The sequence below is a fragment of the Onychostruthus taczanowskii genome, unplaced genomic scaffold (genome assembly GCF_017590055.1).
Source record: "Onychostruthus taczanowskii isolate IOZ18803 unplaced genomic scaffold, ASM1759005v1 scaffold14, whole genome shotgun sequence".
Classification (NCBI taxonomy): domain Eukaryota; kingdom Metazoa; phylum Chordata; class Aves; order Passeriformes; family Passeridae; genus Onychostruthus; species Onychostruthus taczanowskii.
Window position 1 is genome coordinate 2,537,517 of NW_024498573.1, and position 11,127 is coordinate 2,548,643.

General features: G+C 49.9%; 1 protein-coding gene across 2 annotated transcripts; it reads right to left on the minus strand.

Annotated features, from left to right (window-relative positions):
• Nucleotides 1–5,444: 5,444 nt before the first annotated feature.
• On the minus strand, nucleotides 5,445–10,585 carry BOD1 (biorientation of chromosomes in cell division 1). 2 transcript variants are annotated; one of them, XM_041397999.1, is made up of 4 exons: nucleotides 10,380–10,585; nucleotides 9,371–9,495; nucleotides 7,447–7,647; nucleotides 5,445–6,277 (listed from the first exon to the last, which is right to left on the minus strand). In XM_041397999.1, the coding sequence occupies exons 1-3, from the start codon at nucleotides 10,569–10,571 to the stop codon at nucleotides 7,449–7,451; spliced, it is 516 nt and encodes a 171-aa protein (XP_041253933.1). In that variant the 5' UTR covers nucleotides 10,572–10,585; the 3' UTR covers nucleotides 5,445–6,277; nucleotides 7,447–7,448. The 2 variants fall into 2 exon arrangements, with proteins under 2 accessions (XP_041253933.1, XP_041253934.1); XM_041398000.1 differs by lacking the exon at nucleotides 7,447–7,647.
• Nucleotides 10,586–11,127: the final 542 nt, after the last annotated feature.

Here is an 11,127-nt window from a genome sequence, read left to right on the forward strand (position 1 = left end):
TGATTTCACTCTCTGCAGAGAAGTCGAAAGCTCTCACAGAGGTAAGGGATGTCATACATATTACATCTACCAAAATTACAAATTATTCATCACAGCTCGATTCAAAGGCAGCTCTGTCATCTCTCCTACTGCTTCTCAGAGATCCTGAAGCCTCCAGAGTAAAACTCTTCTGCTGGGAGAGGATTTTCTTTTAGGCAATGGCAGAAGGAGCTGAGCTTGAGAAGGACAGATGGAATCTCTTGATCTGATCTGGCAGGACCAGTGGTCAGGGCAGCAAATCATCTCACAAATGCTTCTCATGGTGAGATGACTGAAAATCAAAGCAGAAACCAGATTTGTCCTTAGACCTAGAATAATCCTGCTCAGGAAATCCCCCAGGACCATATTTCTTTATTATTGGAAGGTTTCCCTGCCTTTGGGACAGCAAGCACTTCTCTCAGCTGTCTATTCAAAGTGCAAAGGAACCTAATATTTAATCTAACCCACACTCAAACAGCTGCTTCCCTGAATTTCTCCTGTCTGCAGCATTGACCAAAAAATCAATTGCCTCTTTAGACTTTTCCATACTGGTTTCCAGGGCTCTCTGTGGTGGTGCAGACCTGCCAGCCCCTGTCCCTAAGGGTACCCTGCCATCGAGATGGTTCCTCCACACGTGGCAGAGCTTCCTTCATGGGCTTCCTTGGTTTTCCTGCCCAAATCCCCACTGTGACTCACTTCAGGCAGCTCCTTCTTGGGGAAGGGAGTGCACATCCCCGAAACCCTGAGAGCAAACCCTGCCTTGATGCAAAAACTATAACAAATGGCTTAATTGACAGGGACCATGGTGAAGTTTGCCCACCAAACTTCACTTTTTTCCTTTGTGTGAAGGAGACAGTTTTCCTAAAGCACAGAAAGCTTATTATGAGATCCAGTGAGTCTCATAACCAGGTGAACATTTCACATCCCTCCCAAAAGCCCTTCAGCCTGTGGGTGAGCTGCGTTTTGGGGTGACCAGCCCCATTTCAGCCCCACAGCCAGAGCGACGCCAAACAACAAAATCGCATCACTCAGGGACGGAATTTGGGCTTGATCTAAAAACTCTGATTTCCTGTCTCAAACCCCCACCCCCAAAACACAGAAGTCTCATATCTCAAATGCTGCCTGGGGTTGCCTTTTCTGACACAAGTCCTTCCCTGCTGTCTCCCAGCCCCTCGCAGAGCCCGGCGCTCCTGCAGCCCCGCACGTCGGCAGTGGCGGCCGGGGCTGGGGGACAAGGGGGGCTCAGGATGGGCTGCTGGGGCCGTGATGTTACCACAGCAACCCCTGCCCTGCCCTGCGGACCCCTGGGGCTCCCCGGCAGCCACGGGGGCTGGGAAGGCTGGTGTGGATCGGCTGGGGATGGAGCCACATCCCGGTACCTGCCCCAGTGCCTGCGGCACCGGCGCTGGGTGAAAAGGGGATTTGTTCCCAAAATAACTCACTGGGGGTGGCTGCTGGACCCCCCAGCCCTCGGATGTCCGTGACATCCCTGGAGGGAGCGGGTGGGATGCTTTGGGAGCAGTGTCAGCCTGGGGGGACTGTCAGGTGTCACCTGTGGGGCTGGCAGCTGCCAAATCCCACTTTTCCCAAGCATTTTGGGAAAGATGGGGTTTTGCACGGGATTCTGGCTGTGCTCAGGTGGGTTTTGCACGGGATTCTGGCTGTGCTCAGGTGGGTTTTGCACGGGATTCTGGCTGTGCTCAGGTGGGTTTTTGCAGGAGATCCTGGCTGTGTTCTGATGGGTTTTTGCAGGAGATCCTGGCTGTGTTCAGGTGGGTTTTTTCATGAGATTCTGGCTGTGCTCAGGCTCTCCTGTAGGAAGCAGAGGTTCTGATGGGGTCAGAGGTAATCAGCCATCCCTTTTTGCAGGTGAAGCAGCTTTTTTCCCCTTGGGAGGTGATTGGGGTTGGGTTGGGAGGGAAGGCAGTGGCTCAGGTGTTCCTTGGGTGAGATGAGATGAGAAGAACTGCTCCCCTGAGCCCCTGCAGCTGGGCTGAGCCCAGAGTGTTCCAGAGCTCGGGGGAGAGGAGCACAGAGCTCTCTAGAGCAAGGTAAGGCTCTTCTGGGCTTTATTTGGTGCTTCTTGAAAAGATTTGTGTTAGTGGGGTGCTTTTTGCAAGGTCTTGTGTGTGTAGCATGGTTGGGGAAGCCAGGGGTGAAGATGTGGAGCTCAGGCTGGTGCTGCCCAGGAGCTGCTGTTGGTGATATCCGGGGCTCTTTTCTTGGTCAGAGCAGCCCTGGTTTTACTGGGATGGCAGAAATTGGGCAGAACTGCCTGGAGGAAGGAGTAAATGTTGGCAGGAGGAGCTGGTGGAGGTGAATGGTGGCAGAGAGGGGTGTGTTTGATATCCTGGTGTCTCACAGGGAGGGCTCCGGGGGAAGAGTTCCCACTGGGTTTTCTTCTTTTGCTGCGCTTGTGCTGCCCCCTTGTAGAAAATGTAAATTTTGTGAGTGTTCTCAGAACTGTGATTGTTTCATCTCCCTTTCGCAGAGTTGAAATGTGAAACTCATGGCAATGGTTTTCTATTTCTGTTAGAAATCCCTTCCAAAATGGGTATATTTAATGTATAAAGTTGCTTGGAATTCCCAAAGGCCCTAACTCAGCAAACTGCATCCATCTGTTCTCATGTGAATTCTTTCTAGGGCCAACACCTGAAGTGCTTTGGGGATTTTTTTTTCCCCTGTTTTTTTCTTGAGTGAACAGGGATCTTTTATAAAGACACAGTGCAAAAGGCACTGAATTCTGTGAGTCAGGGAGATGGAATTGGTGACACATGAGGTCCCTCAGCCTGTTCAGGTGGGCTGGACTTGTTGCATTTTGCTTTGGCCTGGTTTGTCCCAGTGCTGCAGGGGATTGCAGGAGCCAGCTGCCAGGCTGATGGCTGAGGTAGCACATTTCTCTGTGCATGGCTGGGATGGTGTCTAGACTGGGCTGGTCACTGCCCAGTCATGTTCCTGACGCTGAGCCCACAACTCTGCTCTGCTGTGGGCTGAATCACAAAAATGCAAGAACTGCAGCAATGGCTCTGATACAATCTCATGGCACAACTCAGCCTTGTTCACACCTGTGAATTACAGATTTGGGTAAATTTGGATTTCGAGTTTCACATCCTAAAGCTGGGATTTTGTCCCTGATCACTGGGGCTGTTTGTTTCTCTCCCCTAATCCTGCTATTTGTTCCTATTGCTAAACCTCTTGAGAAATGTCAGTGCCTGCTGTGTGATTTGCATTGGCCAGGCACAGTCAGAGCTCATGGAAACACTTTGGGAAAGCTGTCTGCACACCTTGCTGGGCTGATTCACTCAGCAGGCAGCAAAAGAATCCTGGATCTGCTCGCGATTTGCAGGGAGGAATTGAGAAATGAAGCGAGAGTTGATCTCCCTCTTACGGCCGAATTCCGAACAGCTGCGCTTGGGAAGGGAGGGAAGGAGCAGGAATTCTGCCCTCGGGGATGTGGAGACCTCAGTGCTCACAGCTTAACCCAGCTCTCTTCAGGGAAACTGCTAAAATACGTTTTTCACCCCAGTATAAACCACAAAATATCTGTGAAAGAGTTAAACCGCTCCAGTTCTCTGTGAGTTTGAACCCAGAACTGGGCAAATATTTAATGATGGAATTTTAGAATGGCTTGGGCTGGAAGGGACCTTAAAGGTGACACAGGTAATGGCACTTTGGTTCTGCTCCTTCTGGTGAAGCCTGCTTGAGTCAGTGTGGTCCACTCAAAAACTTTCTCTGTTTGAGGAATCCAGAATCTGCTCAGGTGGAACTGTGACCTTGATGAGGTGATCAGCAGCTGTGGTTTCTGCGTGCTCCAGGTTTCACTGAAAAGCATCTCTGGAGTTATGGCAGAACAGTTACATAGCAAGTGCCTCAGGAATCATCCCTTTATTTTATGTAAGATTTGCATAAGAAGTTTAAAAAAAATCAGAAAATGCCTATTAATTTAAAGGAAGAATCAGTTTTACTTAAAAAGTATGCTAGAAACACATTATTCACCATTTAACTCCTGTTCAGTACTTGGAATTAAGTTTATTTTGGGCTAAAATATGTTTGTAAAAATGGATTGCTTTGTGTGTTTGCTATGCATTACATGTACATTTTTTGGGAATAATGGGGGAAAGGCAATGGAATTCTGCTGCTCAGGTTTTCTGTTTGGGACACTGTCAGAGGAGCAGAGAGGTCAGAACTGCTGTATGGCTGCAGGGTTTGATGGAAGAAGAAGAGAGAGTGGGAAAATAAGGAATGTTCTGCAGTAATGCTTGTGCAAACATCTCAGTTTAATGTGAGCTTCTGATTCCTTGAATGTCTTGGACCTCTCTGCCTCCCCAAACTCCTCAGGCTGTGTTTAGCAAAACCTGACTCATTCCCCAGCTTTAGTCCAACATCCTGCTGCAGGGACAATTCCACTTCTACACTGGGTACAGCTTTGTTCTTTTGTTCTGGTGTGGAGATTCCTATTTCATCACTGAGGTTTTAAGGCTGGAATCCTGATTCTGGCTGTGTGACTGCCAGGATTTCATCAAAGGGCACTGCACAAGTCCTTCATCATAAGGACCTGGTGGCTTTTGTCACTGTCCCATTGTGTCAGGGCTGCTTCCAAGGCTCTGATGCAAAGCAAGGACTTCAGAACCCCAACATTAAAGCCTGTGATCCCAAACTGGCTGCCCCAGCTCTTCAGGTGCTTCTGTTGTCACCTGAAGGTTCCCACAGCCACAGGAGCCGTGCACAGCCTGGGCCCCACCAAAGGCACAGCAGTGGCAGAGCTCAGGGTTAACACAGAGAGAACAATGGAAAAGCCTTTTAAAAACTACCCTGGCTGAGTCTATTCTTCACTCATCTCTTAAAGCAGCTGTCAGGTAGGAAATGCAGGTTCAGGTTCCCCCCTCACTGCAGTAAATCCAGCTCAACTTGCTACAAAAAAACCCCTGAGCTCCTGACCCTGCTCCCTGACTGCTGCTATTGTCATCCAGAATGTGCCTAAGCACAGTCAGAATCCTTTTCATTTGCTCTTTCTAAACTCTTGAACAATTTTTACCCCTGAATAAATGTTTCAGTTCCAAGTAAGTGGATGAGAACCCTACCAGGAGGTAAAAGGTTCTTTTCTGTCAAGAGCTGCCCTTAAGGCCCTAAGGGAAAACATTTATTACACGTTTGGGGCAGTCTTTAACCCCCAAACCAACATCCAGGAGAGAACCCTTTAGTCACACAATCCTCACAATATTTTACATTTTTTGAGACTTCTGTGGAAAGGATACTAAAATAATCTTACTTCAAGACAAGAAACAAGCCCAGGTTGTTAAACCTGGATTAACCCCTAAAATGTGTAAGGTCACACTTTTCTTAAGAGTTCCAGCCATCAGGACTCCTGGGTTTCTATTTAAAGTTTCTCCTTAAGAAAAATTGCTGAAGAAGCCAAGCCTCAGTGATGCTTTTTGAGGTGTTTTATTGCAAAAAGGTGTGGACATTTGCTGGCAGAACAGGTTATCACATTCTCCTTTTGACTGTCATCCAGAGGACACTGCATGCATTCAAGCTGAAAGCATAGGACAGTTTCCACCAGGCACCTGAGAAAGAAAAGTCTTCCAAGCAGAAAAAGATAAATTTCCACCTGATCCCCTACTCTGGTGTGCCCTTTGCTCCCCAGAGTTCCCTGGGAAACAGGAGTGACATCAGCTATAGGCACAGCCAACTGTAAACGTGCTCCTGTGTTCAACAGAATTGATCTGGATAGTGGATCCTGAAGCTTCAGCTCCACTTTTGAACAGGAAATTCCTTTCCCAAAGCAAGGCAGTGCAGTGATTTCCACCTGTCCTGGCACCTGCTGCTCCCTGTAACCCAGCAGAGGCACACAAGGCTTCTATCACAGCAAATCTGACAGCTCTACTTGGTCTCCAAAAAACACCCCACCCCCAAACCCTCCTTCCTTTCTTTGTGCTCCTTGCAGCACCTCAATCCTCTTCCCCACTCCCTCCAGACAGCAGACAGCTCCCTTTTTCCCTTCCCACCCCCTTGCCCAAAGGCATGACAAATGAATACATGCTGCAGTTCACAGCAGAGATCTCTCCACACTTGGGCTGTCCCTCCACAGGCAGAACTCCAGGTGCACCTGAATTTCCCCATTTCAGTGCCTATTTCCCACAGGCCTAATAAAGGTTAATCATCTTTGGCAGACAGCAACCCTGCACCAAAGGGAACAAGGAATCCATTGCCAGTCTAACAGGGCATGTTGCAACTGCAGCTGCTCAGCAGCAGGATCTCCCTGCAAGGAAAAAAAAAAAAGATTTTAGAGGATGTAAAAGCACCATCACAAGTCAGTGCATTAGGACAGATTAGGATATATTAACAACTGCACTTTGCTGTGGGTTATAATGGACTCTTAAACTACTTGAACCAGACAAATGCAAAAATTCAAGGCATTAAAGCTGCAAGTCACAAGCAAATAATTCAGGGTGATGGTACAGCCACTTCATCTTCTACTATTAAGCTAAACCCCCATGCTGGTTGCTCTGATAATTCCAAACATTAGAACAGCCACTGTAGGTTCTTATTCCTCCTAAATAAATCAAGTGTAGATTACATTAAACATTTTTGCTCTCAGAAAGCCCTGGTACATGGAACAACAACTGACAATTAACTTCCTTTCATGCAGCATGATTTTAAGTCCCCCAGCAAAGCTGCAGATTGAAATTTCCCACTAAGGCAGTGGTTCCTCAATATCCAAAAGAACTTTTGCAACCTTAGCAAAGATGGGCACACCTTGTGCTAAGACAGACGAGCAGTTATGGCCCCCTGAGGGCCCCTGGAGTTATTTTAATCACAAAAGCCAGAATGAACTTGTCTGCCACAAAGGCACCCTCAGTCCTTGCAGCTGGAAGATCCAGGTTGCTCTATTTAAATCAGTTTTTTGAGTGAACAGTTCTTCACTCCCAGAGATGTTGCCCTTACTCCAGCAGGACTGTTTTGGTCAGTGACAACTCAACACTCCAGTTTGTTCTGAAGCAGAGATTCCCAAAACTTTCAATGCTAAGCCACAGTAACTTGTCACCACTCTATTCCCACTGTGTTTCAGTACATGACATGTATTTTTTTATCCATTTGACACAGTTCTGAAGGCAATCCAGCCACTTCCATGTTAATGCTGCTGGATAGGCTTTTTCTTTTTTTTTTTTTTTAATAAAAGACCTTTTGGGCTGATCCAAACCCAGCTCTGGCAGAGTGCACAATGTTCCTTGATAGCTGACTTCCATCATCCCTATGTCTTAGTCCCAGTTATTTTTAGCAGCCACTGGAGTGGCAGAGGGCTGTGTGACAATGACAACAGGCTGCTGATCAAAGTGTCCCCCCTGCCAAGCCCTCCTCTATCTTGCACTGCACAAATACAGAGATGAGGCACAAGGAATGTCAGCACTAAGTGCAGAGATACCAGACCTTTAGGAGGCATCCTGAGATGGAGCAGGAGGATCTTTATTCTCAGGCTCTGGAGGAGGAGCTGGCACATTTTCCTCTTTCTTTTGTGCAGCCAAAAATTCATGAATCGCCCTCTCTATCTGAGGCCTGAAGATGTGGTTTAGTTTTGGATCCACCACCTGAGAAATAATTCTGTCCACTCCAGCTTCCAGCATTCCTGACCTTGAACAAAGACAAAGAAGTCATTCAGCTCCTCTGAAAAACTTCTCCCCAATCTCCTCCAGAAACTCTCCAGAGCCCTCCTGTCAACTGCGATTAGCATTAACATGGTGAGAACTGCAGCCTACTCAGGAGATCCTTAACAGGGACTTGTTTCACTCACCTATTTCTCTCCCTGCTCCCTACAGAATTAACAACTCACATCTGGTCTCCCAGGTACTTAAATGACACCTTGGCCAAGAGCCACTTTTAACAGAGCTCCTGTGGAAACCAGGTCAACATGAAAGCAAACAAACACATTTTGGCACAAGAAGAGAAATAAGCTATTCTGAGGAGGAGGGCAGGTGAGAGCAAAGGCTTTTTTTTGGCTGAGTGGAGGGAGAAGAGCCCTGCCCCCTCAGAACAGGACTGTCACTTGCTCCTTGTAACAGTCTAGACAGATGGGAATGAATTAAAAAAGAGCATGAATTATGAAAACAAGGCAGTGAGCACACAGCACAGGCTCTGGGCTGAGCAGCAGGAACTGGACTGACTGCAGGGGCCGTGGCAGGCCCCTGGGTGGTGGGGCACAGCCTGTCTGGGAGGGTTAAGTCATGTCTGCAAGGGAGCAGGGACAGGAAATGGAGATGTTCATGGCACTGGGAGAGGAGCCTCGGGATAATGAGGCTGTGAAGGATGCAGAGAAGGGCACCTCGTGCCACCTGCAGGTAACAGCAGCCTGGGTGGGCAGAACACACACCTGGACATCCCCAGGGCTCAGCCCTGCCCTCCAGGAGTGACAGGGACTGTTCAGACTCCCCTGGGGCTGTTCTTTACACTGCAACATTTTGTGTCATGCCTCGTCCTCCTCTCCCTGATTAAAACCCAGCAGCTCTGGGAAGCAGCATGAACTGTCAGTCACAGAATGGGTTGTGTTGGAAGGGACCTTAAAGCTCATCCCACTTCACCCCCTGCCATGGCAGGGACACCTCCCACTGTCCCAGGTGCTCCCAGCCCTGTCCAGCCTGGCCTTGGCACTGCCAGGGATCCAGGGGCAGCCACAGCTGCTCTGGGCACCCTGTGCCAGGGCCTGCCCACCCTCCCATAAATCCCAGGGAAGGATTTATTCCCACTATCCCATGTAACCCTGCTCTCTCAGTTGAAGCCATTCCCCCTTGTCCTGTCCCTCCAGGCCCTTGCAAAATTCTCTCTCCATCTTGCTGGCTCCTTCAGGCACTCTGAGCCCACACTGAGGGCACCCCAAAGCTCCTCCTGTCCAATCCCAGCTCTCCCAGCAGAGCTGCTCCATCCCTCTGCCCATCCTGTTGGTCCCCAGTGCAGTGTCTGAAACATCTGCACAGGAACTGGTGCAGAGATTGCTGTGACAGGGGCTGGAGTCACACACAAACCTTTGGCATCCTCAGGACTCTTTCTTTAAAGAATCTTTAAAGGCTCTTTTTCCTCAAAGTTAAGGTCAAGGTCATCCAGCTCAGTACAGCAGGCACAGCATTTTGCAGCAATAATTTGGACAGCAAATATAAATATTTCACCACTCCAACCCAGCCATTTTGGGCAGAGCAATAATATGCATTCTGGGGAGAGTTCAGCCTGCACTGACTCTCACAATGAAACTCAGGGAGGACAACAGAAAGTGGTGTGAAACACTGAATTCTGCCAGTTCTGCCTTGCCTTAGGTGGTTTATGGCTTATAAAATGACATTTGCTGTGCAGGCTGCTGCTCACTCACTGGATCACACTCTGCCTCAGCCCGTTCCGTAGCTGGTTCTTGTTCATGGCTGGGTTCCATTCCTGCTTGTCCAGGTGGGTCGAGACAAAGTTGTCAACTTTCTGCCTCAGGTTCTGATAGGCTGGCTAAAAAAAAAGGAAAATAAACCCAGTCCAACAGCTCAAATAGCTCCAAACAGCCCCCTGCCAGAGCCCTGCACAGTGCAGCTATTGTCACACACAGACTGCCCTGCTGTCTGTGCTTCCCTCTCTGAACAAAGATAATCCTGTTTTCCCTGACAACACAACTGGAAGTTGCACAGAATGCTCAGTGTTGTAATAATTCAAACAGCTGGGTAGATTGGGGCTGAAATTGTAGTGAAATGCAAACTGTGCAGACAGAGGTTGTTTAAGCAGAGCTCTTGTTGTCTGGAAAGCCTCCACCCCAGAATTCCTAGGAAACTGCCTGGGCAATGCTGTCACTGAACAAGAACTTGAATTATTTGCTTCTGTGGCACTAGCAGAGAAGATAAGAATAAAAATATAAAATTGCAATTAAAAAATATATAATTATAATTATTTGAGTTTTATCAGAGGAGATGTAATTCTACTGAACAGGAACTTAATTAACAAATCCATATAAACGCTCAGGACCACCCACATCCTGGATGCAAGGGAAGGACAAGAGGGAAACAGGGATATTTCAGAGTTTGATGCGTCTGTCCTGGGTGCTGGCCCTGGGTGAGGACGGCAGATCCCAGGACAGGGCTCCTGCTGGAGGCACAGAAGCTTTGGGAAAGCAAAATCCACCAAAAAACGCTGAAGTCTCGGTTTGAGAATATGGGAACTTTTGAAATACAGCTTGGGAGCAGCACTGTTCCTATGGGAAGGTGTTTTCCCAGGTAAGCTGGGCTGAGAGAGGAAAGGCGGAGCCTGTTCCCGGCCCGTTCTCTGCCCGGGGTGTGGATGTGGCCGCAGGGATGCCCCGAACGGAGCGGGGAGGGCCCGGGCTCGCTGCCCGGCCCCGGTACCTTGGTGTCCACGTCGGCCAGGCAGTCGCGGCGGAAGCCGTCGAAGAGGCCGCGGCTCTTGAGCTGCTCCACGATGATGGCGATGAGCTGCGGGTCCCCGGGCGGCAGCGAGCCGGGGTCGGTGGGCCCGGGCCCCGCGGCCCCCGCGCCGCCGCCCGCGCCCGCCGCGGCCCCGCCGCCGCTCTCCGACATCGCCCGCGGCTCCGCGCCGGCGCGCGCCGATGGTGTCACCGCGTCGCGCTGCATCACGGGGAGGCGAGTTCTCCTCAACGGAGATGCTACGCGCTGAGTAGTGCTTTAGAACTACAAATCCCAGCGTGGAGCGCGGCGAGGCCAAGCGAAGCGGCGGAAAGGCGGGCGCGTTGCTGTCGCGATGCATCTTGGGAGTTGTAGTTCATGCGACTGTGGGGACCCTGCCCGCATCCACCGGCGGCGGTGCGGGATCACCCGGCCGGGGAGGTCACAGGGCTCCCCGTGTCCCCCCGGAACGCGATCAGCCGGGCAGAAGGCCCGGGTGTTCCTCAGCACGGCCCGGGTGCCCCAGGTGTGCAGCTGGATGCTCAGGGATCCCCCTGCCATGATAACAGCGAGGTTGTGACTCGCGTGTTTTTCTGTGCCGTAGTGAGCGCAGAGATAATGTAAATTGCGAAGAAAAGATATGAAATTGTGTGGGATCGTGCTGTATTTCTATCGGGATCCTGAGACCCGGCTGCCCCCAGCAGGGGCTGTGTGTGCTGAGACCATCGCT

What these genes read in the sequence shown, in the direction of transcription:
- BOD1 (XM_041397999.1), bottom strand. Translation starts at nt 10,571, where the DNA reads ATGTCGGAGAGCGGCGGCGGGGCCGCGGCGGGCGCGGGCGGCGGCGCG. An exon ending in TGGCCGACGTGGACACCAAG is followed by an intron (nt 9,496 to 10,379) that starts GTACCGGGGCCG and finishes CTTTTTTTTTAG; the next exon opens with CCAGCCTATCAGAACCTGAG. An exon ending in CTGAGGCAGAGTGTGATCCA is followed by an intron (nt 7,648 to 9,370) that starts GTGAGTGAGCAG and finishes TCTTTGTTCAAG; the next exon opens with GTCAGGAATGCTGGAAGCTG.